This window comes from Syngnathus floridae, chromosome 13 (assembly GCF_059516105.1).
Source record: "Syngnathus floridae isolate MCC-2025c chromosome 13, RoL_Sflo_1.0, whole genome shotgun sequence".
In the NCBI taxonomy this organism is placed as follows: Eukaryota; Metazoa; Chordata; class Actinopteri; order Syngnathiformes; family Syngnathidae; genus Syngnathus; species Syngnathus floridae.
The window spans coordinates 13,023,546-13,045,905 of NC_142425.1; the positions used below are offsets into that span (position 1 = coordinate 13,023,546).

A 22,360-nucleotide genomic window follows, 5' to 3' on the forward strand; every position below is an offset into this window, starting at 1 on the left:
TCATACTTTTGCATGACTACTGAAGCGGTACAACTTTGAAGTGGAAAACAGAGCGGGCCGTGGAGAAAGGGGCAATAAAGATAACCGTTTCCTAACCTTTGCTGGAATAAACTACAACACACACAATTAGGCATGCACACTCCAAAGAGCCAATCTCACATTGCAAAATAATGACTATTCAGTATGGAATGTTGGGATGCCGCAGGATATGGTACCAGGGCCACTTAGCCATTGAATGACCTGAATCCTTGCAAGTGAAATTGGAGTTGGTCCCCGAGTGGAGATCACGTGTTCTAGCTCTGGTGCCATACTGGGACGGGTATTATCTTGCTAAGCGCGCTTGCACGCCGATGGATGGTGATGAGGCCAGAGGAGTTGGAATATTGAAGTAAGGACAAAAGCAAGTGGACACCCCATGAAAAACTAGGCCATGGAATTCAATTAGCCACGTGAGGCAAACAAACCCGCTCCCACAATGTCTCCATTGATTCCAAATTCATACGTAATGAATTGTAATTGAAAGAAACTTTGGAGTCGAGCCGACGGACAAAAAACATCCAACAAGCTCCCAGGAGGAAAATAAGACACATGAGCCTTTAACAATTGCCGTGTCGCAGTTTCCACTTTGTGTTAAATATGCAACGAATAAAACAAGTGACTAGCATTTGAACAAGGCATCTGAAATTGCTATTTATAGTGCAAACCGAATCGAGCCAGTACGGAACAGACATACCACAGGTCGAGGTGCTCTGATAGGTCTGGAGTGAGCGATCAAACGGGCCAGAGCGTCCTCTTCGCCCGGCCGCTCGACAACGTGAGCATCGTATGCCACCACGATGGACACCTCCTGCATCATCTCGCTCGCTCGTAGTGGCGAGGAGGAAGCGGAAGAGAAGAAATCAACCTCGATGAGGAAGACGGATGGCGTCAGAGAGCGAGTGCGGCTGACAGCTCGGGCTTCTCTCTGATCGCAAAAGAGGCAGGCAGGCAGGAGACTGGCTGCTTTCAAGAGATTCTCACTCAGGAGTGGAGCCCTGCCCACTGAGTGGTGGGCGGGCGGGCTGGATGGCGGATGGGGGAAGTGAGCGAACAGTACAACACACCTGTTTGTGTGTCCACCCCCCCTCCAATCCCCTCCTTGTGGAGGACAAAGGAAGATGATGACTTTGCTTTTTCTTCATTTCCGCTGACAAGATTCCTCATCTTTTTGCGCTCCTTTTTCGACAGTCGGAAATATTTATTTCATTAAAAAACCATCACTATTTCTAAAGCTTTGTTCACACCTTCACTTGAGGCACATAAAAGGGAAGTTGTCAAGTAGAATGAATTGTTTTCCCTACTAGATAATTTATGATGCTTCCCCTTAGCAAATGCAAAAGACTGAAGTGCACCGTCAATTACATTTGTTTGACACTAGCAAAGTGTTATAAATAAAATGTGAAAGATCACTTGAAGGAATGCATACACATATGCACATGTATGACTTTGGAATAAATAAGTCATCATATTAGCTTGGGTCCAAAGGACGCCTAAAATCCTGAGAAATTCAAATACTTGGCATAATCCTCCAAAAAAGCTAAGCCACCCGACAAGTAGAGCTGATCAAGCCAAGGTGGCAGGGAATGTGTTCGCTATTTTAAGCAGCTTATATAGTTCAGCTGATCCGCTTTATACGTTGACTGAGAAAAAAAAAAGGGGTGGGGGGGCGAGTGGAGGGAGAAGAAACTTGTTTCGGTGGTTTTGGATTTTTGGCAAAGGTACAGTGGTATCTTAAAGATTTAAATAAACAAATAGAGTTGACAACCATATCTATTTGAGAAATGAAAGCTTGTTCAGGCAAAGACAACATACAATATCAACATTTAGTTTTTTTAACCAGTAAACTTTCAAACAGATCACTACGACTAAATAAACGCTTGCCTTTGGATGGTAAACTAGAAGAATGCCAGACATGTTAAATATTAACGATGTTGACTCAAGGTGAGCAACACGGGAATGATTGGAAGAGGGAGGCAAAGTTATCTATTCTATCTTTCTCTGCAAAGTCTCTCTCTCTCTCTCTCTCTCTCTCGCTCTCACACACACACACACACACACACACACACACGGATCTCAAAAATGTATTACATAGTTTGTGACCTCAGCAAATTCTCAAAATGCCACAAGTCAAGAGGATGATGATGGTTTTTGCGTACGGGTCAGCGGCATCCACGGAACTCGCAGCATATCTGAAGAAAAAGAAAGAGGAGGCAAACCTTGATGTTGCAAGCTTGTTCCATCAGCCTTCTGGCGTTCTCTGCAGCTCTGTAGCGTTTGGGCAGCTGCACTCTGAAGAACTTCAGAGCCCCTTCAAAGTCGGCCTGCAAGAGATCCTCCTTGGATGTCTGCAGGTAAACAAGTCGGGTCGGATGGAGGAGAAGGAGGGGCAAATATTAGTCAAATAATAATATCTTTTTTATTATTAAAGTAAAGGGTAATATCACCAAATGAAACACATCAATACCACCATCTTGTGGGGGAACTGTGCCAGTTGGTCCTACTTTCGAAAGCTAACTCATATGATCACACAGTCAGCCAACCAGACTAACAACAGAAAACTTTAGTCCCCGTCTCACCGCCAGCAGCTTGGGGACAAAAAGTCGATGTCCCATCCCGAGGAGATCCATCACTTTACAGAAGGAATCGGCCGAGGCCTGACTGCTTTGGGCTTTTTGCTCCGCCGTTCCCTCTCCATCCTCCACTGCCCTTCGCACAGCTGGAAGTTGCAGAGAGGCCGAAAGAGGAGGTGGAGAGGGCAGAGGCGAGAGTGGGGAGGCCAAAGGGGAGGGGGAGTCCCTCTTTGGGCTCGGGATAGCCGATGACTCCAGCGTGTCGTCTGAAAGGTCCCGCTTGGTCTGCATGAGATGAAGTCGTCGCAAAGATATCCACCGAGGAGTCCAACTGATGGAGCCCCGCTAAATGAAGACTCCGGACGACCAGGTCAGAGGACAGAGTGACCGCAGGCACAGTTAATGAAAACGAAGAGAAGACTGAGTCTTCATCCCACCACTGTCAGAGCCCAAAAGTGACCGCTCGTTGCGTTCGAGTCAAAAAATGAGCAAGGGATGGCGTCGGTTGCATAACGCCGTCTTCTACCTGCGAGCCACTCTTACCTTGCTGCGCTAACGATCCGATATGTGGTTGCTAAGCAACAAAGCTGCGCAACACGTGGGTCGCTGCTCCAACAAACAGCACCATTTGTCTTCTTCTCCCTGCAAACTCTAATAACATCTCACAAGGCGCTTCCAATATGGAGGCTGCACCTGAAATGAAGCTGACAATATTCCAAGATGTCTTTGAAATGCAAAACAACCAAAGCAGCAAGGAAATCCCGTTGCAGTATGGCACTTGTAAAGAGAGGAGGTAGACAAAAAAATATCCAACTCCAAAAAAAAATTACAGTATGGACCTCAAGCACATTTCCATTAGTGGTGGGCAGATCCTTCAGACAGCTCCTTTAAATGGAAAGTCATTTGATTCTCAACAACACAGCCTAAATGGATGCATCTGTGAGTCAGTGAATAGGCTCGTGTCATCCACAGCGATTGTTCTGGGCGAGGCAAAGCAAAAGAGAAAAAAAAAAAAAAAGCTTGAAAACACACAGTGTTTCCAGACCGCTGTCACTTTGTGATGCTAACAGCTAACAGTTAGCAGCTTGCAGGTCATCTATGTTGCAATCCATTTGGTGGTGGGAGGTAGCGTGCTGCAAAAATATAGATCCAGCAGAAGATATGGACCAAGAGCTGCTGGGCTCAAAGGATTCAGAAGGGAAAAACGGAAGACGACAAGAAGAAGCTCCAGGCAAGAAGAGAATGTAAATAAAAAATAAAAAAAAGCTTTCTTCCTTCACGTCCAGATAGCTGATGGGTACACCTTACATTTTGGGAGTGAGGAGGGATGTGGGTGATGACGGTGAAGCAGGAAAGGGAGGGAGCTGGATGGACCCAGATGGAAGGAGGGAGGGAGGGAGGGGGCTGAGACACCAGAGCACAACGAGGAACGAGGGAGGGAAGGAGGGGGAAGAATGCCGTCATGGCTGGCCAATAGGAAGCTGCTGGTGGAATCCTATTGCACCTAGCTCATTTGTTCCCAATAGCCAGTATGGCACCCACTTGGGAAACATTATACTATTGAACAGGAATCATTATTTTGTCAGAATTATGACAAGATAAATAGTACCAGGAAAATGTCAATTGGTAAACAAATGACCAATTACTATAATAAATGTTCATAGTCAACTAAAACTAAGGACGGACTTCTGTATTAATAGAGAAAAAAAAAAGTCTACATGTGAACAACTTGTGTGGCAATACAATACCACAACAATAATTAGCTGTATATATTATAAATTTCTTATATTCTTATCCATTTTGAACATATTGAGGTCATTGTTGTGCTGTTGTTGAAGGCCTAATTTTCTTTTCCTTGAACGATAAAGACACCAAGCCTATATGGCTCGTTCTGTGTGCGCGCTTTTAAAAGTTCTGCATTATGTTTACAAACATGATTGATGATTGACAAAGGACCATCCATATGCAATATGACAAGAACAAATCAATACGACCAGCCGCAAGAAGATCTACTAACACAACAAACAGGAATTCCACACCACTTAGACGAAAACAACAAAGTGGTAGAGGAAAAAAATTCACTGCTCTCATGATTTGAACTTCTCAGAATGGACAGGTTGCATACCTGTCACAGCTTGTTTAGGATAAATAGTCAAATAAATAGTTGAATGAATTGCAATACTAACCTTGAGCAGAGCCAAGGCAACATTGAAGATGATGTTCAAACCCTGGAACACAACACATTGCAACACATCAGTCATCATGAAAATACAAAACCAAGCATTTTATTTGCCGCCTCATTTAAAATCAGGAATTAATATGTGAAATTGCAATTTGGAGAATGTCTCACATCCATGATAAATGTGATTATGACACACATATGGAGTTGGCCGCTCTGCGGGAACACCCACGTCTCCTTAGTCTCTGTCATCATTTCACATGGCAACACAGAGCTAAAAATATCCAGACAGCACTAAAAATAAGGAAAGCGAGGAGGGGGCGCTGTCTTCATAAACTATCTTGCATGAGCCACAAGATGGGGCTACAACGTCGAGTCTGGATCGAAGAGCTTGAACGCATGTGAGAACTTGGATAATACAGTAAATTGAAATGGACAAAGAAGATAAATACATAAAATCGGGCTGGGAATGCGGCAGGGCAGACTGCAGGATAAATAGTAAAGGTGGAATGAAATCTAGCGGAATATATTCTAATTCTGTTTTACACACATTCCCAAAAGTAATTAAATGTAATGTGCACGTTAAACATTTGATGTCATCCCCACCCACATTGAACGAGCTGTAAATTATGATGATGTCTTTCTTATTACTGCCCGACGTTACTTTAACTGCCCTGCATATCTCACGAGACCATAAAGCCCACTGAGCATCTCAACGGGAAAAATTCCACAAGAGAAATGATTTTTTTTTTTTTTTTTTTTAATCTCCTCCTCATTTTAGGCGCTCCAACTGAATTGCGCTCACCTACCGTGCGCACGTCCTCACAAACGAGGGACAAATTTTGTTTGTGGTCTTAAGAGGAAAAAAGTGAAGACAAAACGGTGATAAGGCGGAGAAAATGTTACACGAGGAGAACAGCTGTCAGAGTAGCAGGAGATGAGAACGCAGGTTTAAGCAACAGATTCTTATCATGCGCTTCATTGGCTGAGGAAAAACCTGGGAAGCATCTTATTGTTCTGCTGGGGAGGGAAAAGCGGGAGAAGGAAGGGAGGGATGACAAAAGAGAGGAGTGAAGGCTGAAAGACGGGTCACGATCAAACAGAGGGGCAAAAATGGTCTATCTTTGAATCCTTTGTAATCAAGGAATCCACTTTGCATTGTTACCTTAAAGAAATGGGATAAGATGATTCGAGAGAAAGAGGAATCAAATCCCTCTGATTAATTTTATGCATGAGATATGATATTAACGAGGTTTTGTTTTCATGCTTTCATCTACTCAACCGAATGAGTTATAGTTTTCTAATAATGTATTTAAAAAAACAAAAACAAAGAGAGCAGCTCCAGAAACAAAAACAAACAAATGAGACGCAATCTTTGTAAATCGTTGAGGATTCCTAATAGATTTGTTTTTACCATTTTATCAACCTAAAAGCCTGATAGGCACATCTTTATTGATTAGACAGATCAAATCAAGGGGCAGGGTGAATACACCATGGATTGGACCATGTGTCTTCTACTTAGGGCCTTGACACCTGCTGCGGATGATTCAAACAAGTCCCTTTTAGCTCACTTGCCTCATCCTATTTGATAGATAGACAAAAGAGCTTGCACTATACCTCGCAAAGCAGGAGATCGGTGATGTGGAACACCATGCATAAGGGGAACTTGGCAGTGAAGAGGGTGAGGAACCACTGAGAGGCATACATGTGTGCCTCCAGGTTGAGTACTTGGAAATGGGACCAGAGATCGGGTAGCTGTTCCTAGAAAACAAGAAAGGAAGAGCCTGGGAGACTTTGGAAATAGGAAAACAAAGTGAAAACAATTAGTGTGGTAAATCCAATTATGCTATATAGTGGTCCGCTGCCTTTTGTGTTGGCCCGGCCCGCGAATAACAAAAATCTGCGTATAATTGACCCACATTTAAATACGACAGAATTTATTTATTTACTCGACTGTGTTCATTTATTTAATCTTTTTATTAATTAATTTATTTTTAAATTATTATTATTAATAAAATTTAATTATTAAGAAAAAAAACAAGGACAAAAAAGTGAGAGATGATCTCTTTACACATAAATGGTGTGACTTCATATTAAACAACAATTTTTGGGTTTCCAAGAATTTGTCCCGCAAGCCAATTTTCATGCAGGAGAAAAGGAGGCTCTTTCTGCTGAAAAGTGTTTTGTAGTTCAATGCCTTATGAAAGAAAAGAACGGCGGTACTTTCAAGAAAATTGTTGTTCTGTTAATTGGTGTATGATTCTAAGAGCAAACTGGTTATTCCTGAGAAATGCACAAAAAGGAGTGCAGCCAAATGCATCACATAAAGAGAGCAGCAGGAAAAAAAGAAAAAAAAAATCACTGATGAGCAGCAAGCAGATATTTGAAGTCTGGCTGGTTCAAAGAACATCTGCAAACAGCATCTAATCATGGGCTTCAAATTTAAATGGATGTGAAATTTGTTTGATTAATATCAAAGAGTGGCCCCTATCTTAAAGACATTTCTTTGGAAGAGAGATGTTTTTTTTTTGGTGTGGTCCAAATAGCAATGTTAATTAATTTGCTGAACATAATTTTGAAATTCAAACTGCTGTAAATATTACCAAGCATGAATTCATCCTCTCGATTCCAACCATGTACCTGCATGAGCTTCTCCAGCTGAAAGAACTTGCAATGAAGATCTTCAAAGTTGTTTTTGTAGAGAGCTCTGAGGCCATACTCAAACATGATTTTCACCAGCACACAAAAGGCCTGCTCCTCAGGCATCTGGAAAACAACAGTAACAACATGTACTTTTAATTATTATTTCCGTTTGTCCGTGTTGTTCTGACAATCCACGCATGTGTTCCAATGTTTACTTACATGCAGAAGCAGAACAGCCGCAAGAAACGACTGTCCTTGGCAGTAACCGATTTCCTCGTCGTAGACCGCATAGGCCTTGACGAGAGAGAGAAAAAAAAAGTAACAATGAATAATTTATTAAACCAATTTCAACACTAAATAATTTCATCTATCCAAACCGGCTTGAGGTCGCAGTCACAATCACACCTCGGAACAATTTTAGAGTCTTCAATTAACCTTCATTATTTTGCCAGTAACCATAGTAATATTGACAACAATATATTTTTATCACTATGATACAAATTTGTATTTGCTACTTCTTTTTACTGAAATTACCATGACATCAAATGAATTAATTGTGCAAAAATCATTTATTTTGCTTCTATTTATCTGATACTGGGTCATTGACTAGATCCGAACCTCTTCCTTAAAAAATGAGAGCAAAAAATCCAGGGTGAGATTAATTTGCTTAAATTAGCGTTTGATGTGCAGGTAATGGTGCTGTCATGCAAAAGTGCCTGGACTCTAATCTCCATGCTGACATGCTTGATTGAGTGCGGTATTCACACATTCCTAACTCAGCAAGGTGACATGTCTGTCGCTTGACAGATGGATGGGGAGGGAGGGAGGGAGGTCCTGGTGGGACAAATCGCAATTTGGGAGCCTGACGACATAACAGAGCCAGCAGGCTGAAGTATTTGCATCTATTGTAAGCCAGGTACCTATTTCAAAACAATTCAGATTTTTTTTTTAACTGTTTGCATGTTAATATGGTATTTTGGAACATTTTTGATGCATAATAAAACTTTTAATTAATAAAAAATACAGTTTTACAAACACATATCTGTTGACTAAAAACCAAGAATAAATTTAGTCTTTTTTGTCTGAAATACTGTCAAATTTTTCATAAGGGAGACATTTAACCTTGATATGTGAACAATGACGAGTACTTGTACAGGTTTAGGTGGACTAAATGGAACATTAAGAAAATAAAGCAAACTGTCACCAGAAAAGTTCACCCAGCTCAATTGACCTTTCTTGGAGAACAAAGGTTAGAAGATTAAAGACCCCATGCATATTAGCGAGTAGATGAATTTACAAGGGGTCCTGGAAACTCTGGCTTGGCTGTAGCCCACTCATGCCTCAAGATCCAGCCAACCTTATCAGCAGCAAATCTACATTCATTTGCATACAAATGAAGGCCAGCTCACCACTGACCTATTTGGGTCCGGACCCAATGTAAAATGTAAAGCCATCCTCTCACAGAGCACAAAAATATAACAATTGAGTCAAAAATGACATTTGACTAAAACCTAAATCCACAATTGTGTTTCTTGCCACCAAGATTCTCAAACAAACTATCAAATTTGTATGCTGCTGTCGTATTTGATTCATTTTTTTAACGTAGCTGCCGTTTTTCCAAACAGTAGAAACAAATTGAATTAAAATGATTTAGATTAATAGATTTAATATGATGATGCACAGAGATGAAGCATTATCAATTGACCAGGCTTACAGATTGTCATTTTCTAAAATGTGCTCCAAGTGCATTTGTACAAGAAAACATTTGGCAAAGGACCTTGGGCAAAGAGAATTCAAGGACAATAATTCAATGGCTGTATTTAATCCATGAAGCTCTTCTTGGCATAACTGTGATGAATAACAGCAAGACAATGTTTGTAGCAAAAAATAGGAAAGCATCTCGACAATCCCCTTTTAACTCCTTTGCCCTTTTCCGTAGCTCCATTACTTTGCACTCAGAGGTCACTTTTCCATTCTTGAGAAACACAATAACAAAGCGCTTCACCTTATTATATAAGATGCTGATGAGTTGATTTGCATTGCATTGATTTTTATTTATTTATTTATTTGTATTATTTAATTTATTTTTAATTAGTTTTCAGAACCTACAGACGATTTCTAAGTCAGCATTTAAACTAGAATTAATAAAAAAATAAAATACATTTTCCTCTTACCTTGCAGATCTTGAAGAGTGAATCCTGTCCATCTCCATCAGAGTCCTTGAAGTAGTCATGTGCAGGGAAGGTACGGTGAATATCCCGAGTGATCACTGCCTCCTGAGCTGAATCCTGAAACGTTTAAAAGATTACAAAATGTGTCAAACTTTTTTCCCCTTCGTCGACACACGTCCACAAAGTTTTGTGTATTTTTTTTTCTGTCATTGTGCAACTTCTGAAAGGAAAACAAGTGCCGGTACGATTTAGAAAGACGTTTTCAACTTGAACAGCTTTTTCTTTTGAAAGTGCGGCGCATCACCTTGTTTAAAGTTCAAGGTTCTTGCCGCCATTTTTCCCCGCGCCCACATCTGTCTAATCATAAAATCACAAAGCAACGACACGGTGCTGTCGGAGCCATACCTACCATCTGTTGCTTGCACGGCTCTGCTCTCTTGTCACTGAAGATATTTATTTATCATTGGGGCTGTACTGTATGTCTGGGGTCATCATGAATGTTAAACGCCTCCCTTGTGTTATGTATGGCGTGCTGGAAAACAAGCTGCCACCACTTTAATTAACAAAAATATATATTGTGACGGAAAGAAAGAACATTTGAAAAGCAGCTCAGCTGTGACCTGAATAATAAAACATGATAGAAAAATGGATCTTGAATGCCAGCGCTTTCATAAAAAGCTGGAATGTGAAGTCATTTCATTTACATGCCATGAAATTCGATGCATGCTGCAGGCGAGCTCGCGTGCTATTTTAATAAGATTTGCGGCATGGAGGTGAATTATGTGTTAAATATATAACAGCTACAAAGTGCATTACTGTATGTTCATTAAACCACACAGGCAACAAACAGCTTTGTATGTATGCAGGCAGCACTGTTATTTTTAACCTAACGCAAAATGTTTTCTTAATGAGATTCCTAAAAAAACAAAAAAAAACTCAAAGAAGCAACAGAGAATAACATACAAAAATAACATGATTAATATATTATCATATATATTTATAATATTTATATTCTTATATTTTTCATATTATCTTATTATTCATATTATAATATGTATTATCAATATATTATAATATTAATCTGGTAACAAATGCACCAAATACAGTGTCAGTTTTCTTCTTAAGATACTTCATATAGGTTTGGGGAGAAACAGGCTACGTTTAACTGTGTTATGTGATAATGATACAAAAATAAGATTGCAGATAATTGGATTTTTTTTTTTTTTGCAGGATTACAATTTTAATGGCAACCTTGTCTGGCAACAAGTGGATAAATTGCTACAGTTCAATGTGCTCCTATCAAGTGTCTTTTTCAATTCCTCGTGTTTACTCTGTTATTTGTTGAACTGAAAATCAAACGTAGATATTTAGTTACCTATTTAGCGCTGCCATTTAAATGCTACTAAAAGCCGCCTCTCCGATCTCGTGACCTTTTAAAATGGGCACAAGATCATTAGAGCTTTACTGCTCGTGTCACTGTGTCCAAAGTCTTTGAGAAGAAAAAAAATTATGGTGTTGGGAGATGTGCACGTTAGCCAATAAATATGCACAGTCCTTTAAATAAACCATCTTAACACTGCTCAGGACAGAGAGTACACTAACCTGAAACTGTTGGCGCATATTAACTATTTGCGAGGCTCCAACTGTGAAGGTCTAAATGTCACAGAAAATCATACTGAAATGGAATTTTTAATGAAAGGCACATCATTAGGAGTACCAGAAAACAGAGCTTTTAGAAATACAGTTGAAAACTTTTAGAAAATGAAAATGAACCCTGCCAACGCAAAAGCTCCGAGTTCACGGTCTCCGTATTTCGTGTTTTTTTTTTTATTTTGTATTTCCATATATATAAATTTTCCTTTATCTGCATCGGCCCAAAAAAAAAAAAATCCTTTCGCCCTGATTACCATGCATATATCAATGAGGACTAATAAGAATCTGTTTGACATTGAAAGTCGTAAACGCTTTGATTTAATAAACCATGCATGTCTCTGCTAATTAAGAGCCTCATTACTCAAAAACTCCACAAATAAGTGGAACTGAAACTCTTAGGTTGCTAAGATAAAGCGTCCCAGTTTGTGGGGAAAAAATAAAATAAAATCTGCCTTGGTTTGGATAAAGACAACAATTATTTTTATCTACACAATCACATAAGGATTGATTTAACAATATACCTATTATTATAATACAATGCTGCATTATACGTAGAGCTGTCTCAAATGCTTTGCTTGCTTTATTTGAACACACCTGCACTTCTTCCCTGTAAGTACTAAAACCAAACGTGAATTCCATGCTGCTCATTTAGATGAATGTGTCACATGTAAAATGCAAATGCTGAAACCAGCAGCTCTGTAATCTCTGTGGGGAGGGAGGGGAAGGGGGTGGGGGGGGGGTCTGAGGTGTTCAGCAGGAACTGCAGCCTCATCAGCACCATCAATTTGCTGTCACAATACCCTACTTCCACCTGCACAACTGGTTCTATGAAAATAAGTCCATCTTCCTCTATACGTGCTTTCCTAAAATGGCTTCCAATTAGGAAGGTTCCAATTAGTATGTCTTTATAGCAGGCTAGCCCGGGACGATTGCAACAGATTACATAAGAAATTGAGTGAGGCATGCTAGGCCTATTTTCTGAAGACAGCTGGAGAAAAGCTGATAACTGTGCACAGCCCAGCATTATTATTACTATCACTAACATCCAAAGGACCTTCACTGTGACTGATCCATCCACCGCCGCCGCTGCTACAGGTGATTCAGTGGACGCCGATGTTCAAGGGGATCTAGAGGGCAGTGGATTTGGTTCCTTCTCGCATGGAAGCAACACAGTGACAGAGAATCTGCGTCTGTGATAAGAGTAGCCAGTAGATGCATTCACCCCAAAAAATAAAAATGAAAAAATAGAAATAAATAAAAAGTTAAAAATTGATTTAGCCAGCGGACGTTTTTTTTGTTGGTTTCTAATATGCTCAGCAAGTTAAGATGAAGACAATTATGATTGTCAGAGGAAAAAAAGTTCAAGCTTGCCTAGCAAAGGATCTTATACATATTGATGAGGTCACCTATTGGCACTAAAATATACATGAAACATGAAAGGTCAGGGCTAGAATGGCATCTTCCTTGAAAAATACCAAACTTTGCGGCTCAAATGTCAACAAAGCTGACGAATAACACGAGCAGGAATATACTATTAGACAGGTTGGAACCGAAATCTTCATACAACATAATACACACGGAGGTAATTAATAAAGAATGAGCGCTGCAAGCCAACCTCGGCGCGCATGTATTATTTCTTCCCACTGAATGAAGCTTTCAGCCATATATCCCCTGGTGGATTGCAAACTGATTGACAGACGGCAGAAAACAAGACAGATGGAAATAAGGAGAGAATGAAAGAGGCAAAGAGTGATGGCTTGGAAGAATGGCGAGAGCAGATAACGTGGAGAGACAGAAGAGGAGAAGGCGAGGGAGAGCTTTACAGAAAAGAGAGAGAGAGAGAGAGATGTACACAGAGGGGAACGAGAGGCTTCCTCTAATTGCAGCCTGCAGGCATGTACTATTACTCAAGCTTTTACGACAGGTAACTTATTTCACGCACCCAGCTAAAAATAGTCAGTCCATGTGTCCAAACCTGCCCACTTTAACATCCTTTTAAATCATCAATTTGGAGTTTGACCAAAAACATCTACTGTACTGGAACACTGAGGTTGAATGCCCCTTTTTTTTTATTTTTTTTTTTACGTGAGGCATTTTTTGTGTTTTCGTCATAGGGATGCTATTTTATTTGAGACAGATGTGACCCTCCCTTCGCCAGTCAAACGTGTCTAACGGCGTTGGCTGATGGGCTCCATCTCTGACAGATGCCTGATATTGGTCTGCATCAATCACACCACTATAAAAAGTCATTGCAATAAAAGGTTTGCCACGGGAGAGCTTCCTACTTGCGAGTTTGTTTGAAATATAAATACGTCCCATCATTTTTTGCAGATGCAAGTGACAGACAAATGATTTCACTCATCAAATATAATAATTAAATTTTAACAATAATAAATTTGTCCTGCTCATCTAATTGTCCTCCTCCGAGTGGTTGTTGGTACGCAAGCGAGCGTTGTATCATGCTGCTTTGACAGTATTACGTAAGTCGGGAGAGGGGAAGCTGCCCTTGGAAAGTGTCTGATGCGAGGTGGCATGCTTTGCTAAATCAACAAGATACAAATGATAGACACTGGCTCAGTACAGCTGAACACTCAGATCCCACTAAGTCCTTCAGTGACAGTAGGACCAATCAGAAAGGATTCCGCTCGCACGAAAACCATGGCAACCACTATGACAAGTCGTTTTGTGAGTCAGAAAAGGAAAAAAAATGAACTAAATCACCTATGCAAGGAAGGAAAAGCAATCTTATTTTCTAATCAATAGCTCAGAAACAAAAAAACGTCTTTGAAGCTATGGCTGATGAGAAGCTAATCAACGTTGAAGTGAATCACTGCAAGAATAACAATTGTGCTCGACTTTGTCAAGATTGGACAGTTGGGAATAATAAACAAATGAATTAACGTGACCATTCCTATATTTATTTTGCAGTTGGGATCTTGAAAAACCCTCAACGACAAAAAAAAAAATTGCTTTTGATAAATAAATCATCCCACTATGGCTATGAAGGCGAATACCAGAAGTAGGTTAAAGGTATTATTAGTCTCCAAGGTTTCCTTTTCTTGACCAGTGGATTATTCAAAGCATGAACATGGCCGTTGTTTCGAATAAATGCGTGCTCAGCAAACCTTGGAAAGTTCAGGTCAACAGAAAGTGCTTCCCTGGCAAGTCAAAAGTCATTTGTTTTATGGAGCAGCCACCATTTTTCAAAACAACAATTTGCAGTGTGGAAGCTTGAGGAACGAATGTGTGAGGCAAATGCTTGTTGAACGTAAACACGCCCCTGTTCAAGTTGCTATTTCTTCTGCCTCTTTATGTCACAAAAACTGGCATATGAACAGGAGAGTGTCATCTTTTTCTAATCCGCTGTAGACGACAAGGAATATCCATGCAAATCACTGGCAACACACCTGCCTGTGTCATTTGGTGTTCTCTTTACTTCAGGGGATTTGCTGAGATAATCTATTGGTATGATATTCAAAAGGACAGCAGCACGGTAATTAAAAAACAGCACTCCTGAGACCTTTATCCTTGGTGGCTGGCAAAGAACTTTGGAGCGGCTCCCCTGGAGGCTTTCGGGCGGGTGGCAACATCTGGACGACTGAGCAGATTGCTAATTCATCAGCCTTTGTAACTATGCCATGGCATTTTAATGGTCAGGGTGGCTCGAGATTTCATTAAGCTACGTTGGGAACTGAAACCAGACTTGTGATTTGGCTTGCAATTAATAGCGTGACACAAACTTCAACGAATTGCTGATTTTGGACACCTTTGACTAGTTTAAAACAGATATACATTCATTTATTATATTAATATGTTATATAAATATATATATATTATAGTTATTATATAGATTAATTATTGCGACCATTTTTCTCAGACTCTTTGCCAGTGTTCATTTTGATACAATACTCGTAAAGAAAAAACGCAACGTTCCATCACAACTGAGCTAATTTTAGAACAGGCCCATAGGCTAACTCACCCGATTTTAGAATCACCGTGTTGGTGACCTCCGACTTCGAACACACCAAATTGCGTGTGGAGAAAAGTGGCAACACAAGTGCAAAGCAGCTGCATTCATTTTCAGAACAGCCTCAGGCGTGTCTCCATGTGCTATGATGAATACACTGCAAGCTGTATTTCATAATGGCTCGAGTAATTAAATTGGCAAAGTGCTGCTGTCTTTAACATTATGAAAATGTGTTCAATCTGAAAATATTAATTAGAAGCATGGCTGGGATGGTGAGTTTCCATCTCAGAGAAAACAAATGCTACATGGACATGACACTAATATAAGCAATATAGAAACAAACGGAGCAATAAACGACTTTCATGGAACAGTCGCTCCACTGAAGAGACATGTGAGGAACAATTTGCATCTCACACCTGCCTCAATCTGGACTAGCTTCCAATCTGAAATGGAGCTACTGGCAGTCAAAAACAATTCATTGGTTTCCAGACTTCTATTTGTCACTGCAAGTTCAGCAATGGTTTGAAGGGGATGACTTAAGAAAATTGGAACCATTTAAAATTATATTGTTTTGCTGTCATTGTTTTTGGTCAAATTAGGCTATAATGCATGTGCAACAATTGAGCAAAATTCTTTGTTTTGATTCAATTTGATGCACCCACATTTTTCAAGTCAAAACCGATTCCAAATTTTAATTTGTTTCAAGCATTGCCAAGTAGCATTAAATAATGGAATGTGTTACAAAATAATTACAATTAAAAAAAAAACGCCATTCTAAGTAATGCAAGCTGTAACATCACAATCATTTTGAAGTGGTTAATTAAAGGTACATTTAACTCTTCCCTATGATTAACAATTAGAAATTACTGTCTGGAAAACCAGGAGCAATATTAAAAGAGGAGGAAATTACAGTATAACCGACTGCATAAGCTTCATAACCATGGGAGTGATTTGACCGCTTTGCGTTATTTAATGCAACTAAAATGGTCCGAGAGAAGCCGGCAGTATTGATTGGAGTATAAAAGCATCGAATTAAAATAAAGAGCTTCCTGGGATCACCCAACTGGAGCGTAACTACCTCCTTTCTGTTCGTATAGCACAGCAAAGTTATATTAGCTCTTTGCTGCATTACCATAAACGTAAACCGAGCATGATATTTTAGATTCGATAATCATTTCTTGGCTCGTGATCTCTCATTTTGACGAGCTCTGAAAATAAATCCAAATGCTGCAGTGCACCCATCTCGTGTCAAGCACATAAGCAATAGAAGCAGCTTTCCTTCAAATGATGACTTTCCCCACCTGAAAGAAGGTCAGGTGGTCTGGCTCAATCAAAAAACGGAAAAGCGGCAGGCAGGCAGGCAGGCAGGCAGGAAGGAAGCCGTGCATGCTGCCAATTGTGGCAATGAAAGGGAATTCCTTATATAGTGGAGGTCATGAATACTGAGAGGGAGGGAGGGAGGGTTGGGCCTCAGCTTGGAAGCTGCTGTTGCTTTGGCAGACAACTTGGAGCAAGAAAATGTTTTTTTTTTTTTTTGGGAAGGAGCATAACATATCATCAGATAAAAGAGAATCATTAAAACAACTTGAGTAAATGAATTTGGTGTCTTAAATTGGAGATTTTTTTTATATAGCTTTATGTACATTGAATACTTTTTGAATGAAGAATATTTTTTATTTCTTAGTTAAGATCTAGATAGATGCGCATTTTGTGAAAACATCAAATCATAATCATCGAATTCATCTCGTGCAAATACACAATACGACTTGACAGTGGTCAGGGCTAAGCCGTCGTGACAACTTTAGAAAACTTTTCTGATACCTTTAATCACTTTTTTTTTTGACAATGATAGTTAAAACCTGCTTTTAGACAAAGTGCATTTATGAAAGAGCTTCGTGACTTTGGGATATCTGCACTGTATTAGTATTATTTTTTGAATGACCTAAGCAGACAATAATCAAATGTGACTTGACTGTTATTGTCGCCTTTATTTGGTTGGCAGCAACAGCAAAACTGAGGCCTTTGGCAAAATTTCCCAAATTAAAAAAATAGATACTGTGCTAACATCACACTGCTTCCTCTAATCAAAACATTAGAAGCCTATTTATTTAACACAATAGGTATATATATATTTTTTTTTACTGTACAAGTTTGCAACACACACACACACAACATTATAGTATAGTCATTTACAGTGCGAAGGTTGATACATTATTTTCATGAGATAAATATTTAACATCATCAAATCCCAAAATTAAAATATATTACTGCACTGGAGATTATTTTGAATTCAAATTTTGTTTTAAAATACAGACATTGATTTAGCTGTAGCATTCAATGTCTCCTGAATGTTTCAAACGGTGAGTCTAACACACAAATTCACAATTCTAAAAGTCACACTAAAAAAAGAACAATTTGTGAATCCTCTGACCACAATCACATTTCAAATTTGATCATATTTGGGTACGATTAAGTCATAAATGTTTATCTGTATTGTTTCTGTGTTGTTGTCATAACTACCTGTATATGAAAATAAATTCAGGCCCCATCTATCTATTCCATAGCACTAGCACTGGGGGCATTTTGTCCAATGAAGAGATCAGAAGACCATTTAGCACAACGAGTCAACTGCTATCAGGCATTTAGATGCCACAAAATCTCCACAAGCTTTATCATTTTAAAGACACCATTCAGACATCAGACACTTGAAGAACAACGGAGATAAAGTAGTCATTAAAACTCCTTGGCTAAAAAGGCTTTTCACCATTTTTTAAATGAATAGCTATTATTTTGAAGGCAATGCTGTCATCTATTTCATGGGCTGAACTATTCGGGTACATCGCTACCTAGCCATATATTTTGATATTATTTCAAATTTTCAAACTATACTATACCGTTAACTCATTCAGTGCCATTGACGGTTTATAGAAGTCAAAGATATGAACTGGGTTGGCAGTGAATGAGTTAATTGCAAATTAATCAGTAAAAAGATGACGTCTCAATCAATCAGTATGAAGTTAACAGTATTGTCATGGCGTCTTAAGTTTAGCGGAGTAAACATTACTGAGAAACGGCAGACCCCCTTCTGGTCTCGTCAATATAAAGTAACGAAAGTGAAAGGGTAGAATGGGGAAATGTCAGGGGTCAGCTTTAGCATTTTAATGAACAGATTTATGATGCATATGTTTACGTTAATTGTGCTCCATGAACGTGACTTAATGAAGTATGAATTGCACGCAAGTCGACTTGCGGTGGAAGGGATTGCCGCCATCTTTAAATGTTGACAACATTGAACTTACTACAGCTTGTTTGTGCTTTGGAAATGGCTTCACTATTATTATTTTTTTCCTAAAGACATTTCAGAGGTTTTGGCTCATTGGCTCAAAGTCTGTGGCAGATGTCGTGATGAGTTAAAAGCAGCTCTGCATAACCTCATTGTAAGTTTCAATATTTAATTAGCTGTGTCAAAACAATCTAGCAATGGGCTGAACTTTTGAAATGTCTTTTTTTTTCCTCCCACAAAGCGAAAAAAAGCAAATTTCAGCTGGCTGTAAATGTCAACATCACTAAATGATATGTTTCAAACATTTGCCCATACTATGGTGAGAATTTTTAAAAACCTAAAACAGCATTACGGCTGTCAACAAATCAATACCAATGAACAACCTCCAAACAAGTTTGTGAGTAGACCTGAAAAATGATCTCGCTCAATTATAAATATTGAAATTTACAGAGAAACATAACAGTGACATGTACAGGCTCAATGTTGAATCAAATTAAAGTTCAAAACAGCTACAACGCCAAAAAGTATCAACATAAATTAATTTCTTTTTTTTTAACATTTCAATTCAGTGTATGTAGTCAATGAGTCTCCTAAGCCTTCATCAGATAGAGCAAGAGTTTGCCCTTTTCCGTGGTTTCGGCTTCCCAAAGTCTCTATCGTCGGCAGCACAGTGACTGAAGGAGCAAATGGTCTGCGAGAGCCGACGCATGCCCAAGCGGAACACGCTATTGGACAAGCTGTAGATGACACAGTTGCAAAAACTGTTGCTAATTGCTAGCCAAGTGGTAATGAAGGAAAACGCTGGGCTGTCCAGAACATGGGAGCTTTCCAACACAAAGTAGATGATGTAGGGGAGCCAGAGCATATAGAACACGCTGGTGATGCGGAAGAGCACCATGGCGTAACGCCGATCCGGTCCATGCCCTCCTTGATGCCCATCCTTGTCTCCATCCACCGTATCCATGTCTTGGGTCGGAAAACGTGCCCGACGTTCACTGATGTCCCTGTTGTGCTGCTGGCAAATGCGAAATATGTGGTAGTAGGTGAAACACACCACAAGTGTGGCAGGTGCGTACAGCAAGCACACCACAAAGCCTGTAAAGACGGCTGAGGTGGGCCAAGACTGGGCACACCACTCAAAAACGTCCCCGTGGTAGCCCGGCTTGCCCCAACCGAAGAAAGAAGGCAAGAAGACCAAGCTGGAGTAAACCCAGATGATGGTGATGCAGGCCCGTAGTCGACACGGCGTCACCAGTTGGTTGTAAGATAGCGGTTGTGTTATCGCCAGATAGCGGTCCACACTGATACAGGCCAAACAAGCCATGGAAACACTTTTGAGAACTGAGATGACATAGCTGAAGACTTGACAGGTGATGGGCTCCTGGCCACTTGCAGGGTAGTGGAGCAAAGACAACGTGGGCACCAGGCAGCTGAGACCAACCAGGAGATCGGCGTAGGCCATGGTCTGGATAAAATAGCTGGTGTTGTAGTGATGGAGCAGCGGGGCGCAGTGGAATACGAAGATCACCGTCAAGTTCCCGACAATAATGAGAACGGTCAGGAGGACCACAACAGCCGTCTCCAGGATGCAAGCCTCTAAACCTTTCTTGAAGGCCCAGCCTAAGGGACAGGAGTGGTTTGAAGCCAAACCAGGAAAGACGTCTCCACGGCTGCTGTTCGGTGCGAGCATGGGATCAGTCGTCATGTCAGACAGATTCATTGTTCTGGGTGTATCCTCGGGAGACAGGTTTATGGTGCAATTTCCACAAGGCAACGGCATGAAAGTGCAAATTGCCTCCTCCCCTCCCACTGTTCCAGGTCCCTGTAGCCACCTTTACTTAATAGATCTTAATGCGCTACCCTTGCTCACGTTCACCTGACTTTCACATTGATGAGTCTCAATCAAGGGAAAAGTGACGGGAGAAAAATCGTTTGGGCTTTGGCGGGGATAGGACGAGGCCCTTCTTTTCCACATGGTTTATGAAAAAAGGGAGGTTGCTTTCAAGAGTAGCGAGGAGGGGGGGAGAAAAAAGCCGTGTAGAATTATAGCTGAAGTGAGCATCTGTCGTAAAGGTGAGGTTCATGCTGCTTTGCTTGCCAGCGTGTGGCCTTTATCGCCCATTTTAAAAGAGCTAACACCAAAAGGCTGAGGACATAAGCTGTTTTCACAAAGACACAGATGAAAGAGCTTGCGAGGAAAGGAACCTTACCAAGAGCTCAGTGTATTAAAAATGTTGGGCAGATTCCCAGGAGAAAAAAAAAAAAGGTATGACCAATAATGGCTAATTTGGCACCCATTTCCTAAAAAAAAGTGGAAGTGGCATCACCGTTTGACTGTTTTATAGGGTTGCTGTGTTTGCAAGCTTCCCTTATTTTGGTGGTCCTCGGCATTGTCTGGAGCTCATGTGTGCCTAACCATTGTGAGAGTCAAAACACAGACACGGGCTAAAAAAAACAGCGGGATATCCACACGAGATAATGTCACAATTCTCTCAGCGTACACGCTGTTGTTGAGCGTAGCAAGGCATCCGTGTGCAGGAAAAAAAAATAAAATCCACTGTACAACGTGCCGCAAAAAATATTTTGTGCATAACACCGAGAGTAGAAAATGTCCTCTCAAAGTTGTGTATTTTGAAGACAACAGGTGCATGAAATGGTGGTTGAGTCCGATGAAGGCATGAAATATCAGACTTCCGTGCAGGCAGGTGAAAGAAAGAAAGAAAGGAAGGAAGGAAGGAGGGACTCTCTAGGAGCTATGAGAGGCCAGCTGAATAACTCAGCGCTCCACTCACTTTGACTCCTCAGCAATCCGCCGGCACACACACAGAGAGTGGAGGTAGAATCCGACAAGCACTTTTTTCACCTCTCTTGCATTCTTGTCTTGGGATTCAGAAGCATGGGTTCAGGCCATTTTCTTCCATTTTCTCCATAGATTTTGCAACTTGTCTTTTAAAGCATTCATTCTTTTGTAGAGGGATGGGGGTCCTGTCGAGCTTTGCCTTTAACTCTTCTCTCTGTACGTCTGACGCCCATAGAAGAAAAAAAAACTTGCTGCGCAACAAAAGGGAAATCCGTTACAGTAGGGTTAAAAAAAAAAAAGAAAACAAAAGGCGTCCCAGTTTTAACCACTGTCCTCTGCGAAATGTAATTCCGGAGCATGATAAGCCATTTTGGTCATCTATAAATCCTGTGTAGCAGGCACAAAGACAAAAAAAAATGATCCTAAATGCAGAATATAAAAATAAATGACCAAAAAAAAAAAGATGACTACACAAATGGAAGTGTGCTAATTCTGCAGCAAGCAAAACAATGGGACCAAGAGTCCCTCAGCCCTGGTGCAGTAAGAAGGAGAGATGCTGTGACTGGCTTACACTTCCCTCCCTCCCTCTCTACATAGTCTTTGGAGCTCGCACACTCAGTCTCTCTCTTTACACACACCCGCCCTCCCCCTCTTCCTTGCTCTCTCAGCCTGCTCACCGTTGGACGACTCTACTCCCTTCTTCACCTGAGGCTCCGAACCAATCCGTCCGTCACAATGGCTTTTCCCAGTGGTACAAGCACATACAGTAAGTCGAAATATTAGCAATAGCTCACATATTGGATATGAAGCAGGAACCTCAGGCTCTCGATTTTTCACTTTCCCACTTCGTTCCATATAGCTGTCCTTTGCATCCCACATGCAGTCTGTCATTTTTCGAAGTACAGGAAAAGAGACTGTGACCCAAAGCGAATATTTTATGTAAACATCGATGGAATTCTTTTCTGATTATAATACGTAACATTTTTCAACCGGCTAATAAAAAACAAATACTAAGTGATTCCGATAGAATCGATGAACACGGTGTAATATTCAAT

General features: G+C 40.4%; 2 protein-coding genes across 5 annotated transcripts in view; both read right to left on the bottom strand.

The window, feature by feature from the left end:
• The window catches only part of rabgap1l (RAB GTPase activating protein 1-like), a 40,807-nt gene that overhangs the window by 5,594 nt on the left and 12,853 nt on the right, over nt 1-22,360 (bottom strand). For 3 of the 4 annotated variants that reach the window (XR_015862340.1, XM_088395299.1, XM_088395300.1), the window contains exons 14-19: nt 9,606-9,719; nt 7,651-7,725; nt 7,429-7,554; nt 6,406-6,549; nt 4,796-4,837; nt 2,256-2,384 (exon numbers count right to left, since the gene is read on the bottom strand). Coding sequence is in view for 3 of the 4 variants with exons in the window: in XM_088395299.1 (XP_088251425.1) it covers nt 2,256-2,384; nt 4,796-4,837; nt 6,406-6,549; nt 7,429-7,554; nt 7,651-7,725; nt 9,606-9,719 (630 nt within the window). In the remaining variant the exon portion in view is untranslated. Of the gene's footprint in view, nt 1-733; nt 1,000-2,255; nt 2,385-4,795; nt 4,838-6,405; nt 6,550-7,428; nt 7,555-7,650; nt 7,726-9,605; nt 9,720-22,360 lie in introns of those variants that run through there. The other variant, XM_088395301.1, reaches the window with a different exon arrangement.
• gpr52 (G protein-coupled receptor 52) lies at nt 17,191-21,916 on the bottom strand. The gene has a single exon (XM_088395325.1). The coding sequence runs from the start codon at nt 20,283-20,285 to the stop codon at nt 19,107-19,109; it is 1,179 nt and encodes a 392-aa protein (XP_088251451.1). The 5' UTR covers nt 20,286-21,916; the 3' UTR covers nt 17,191-19,106.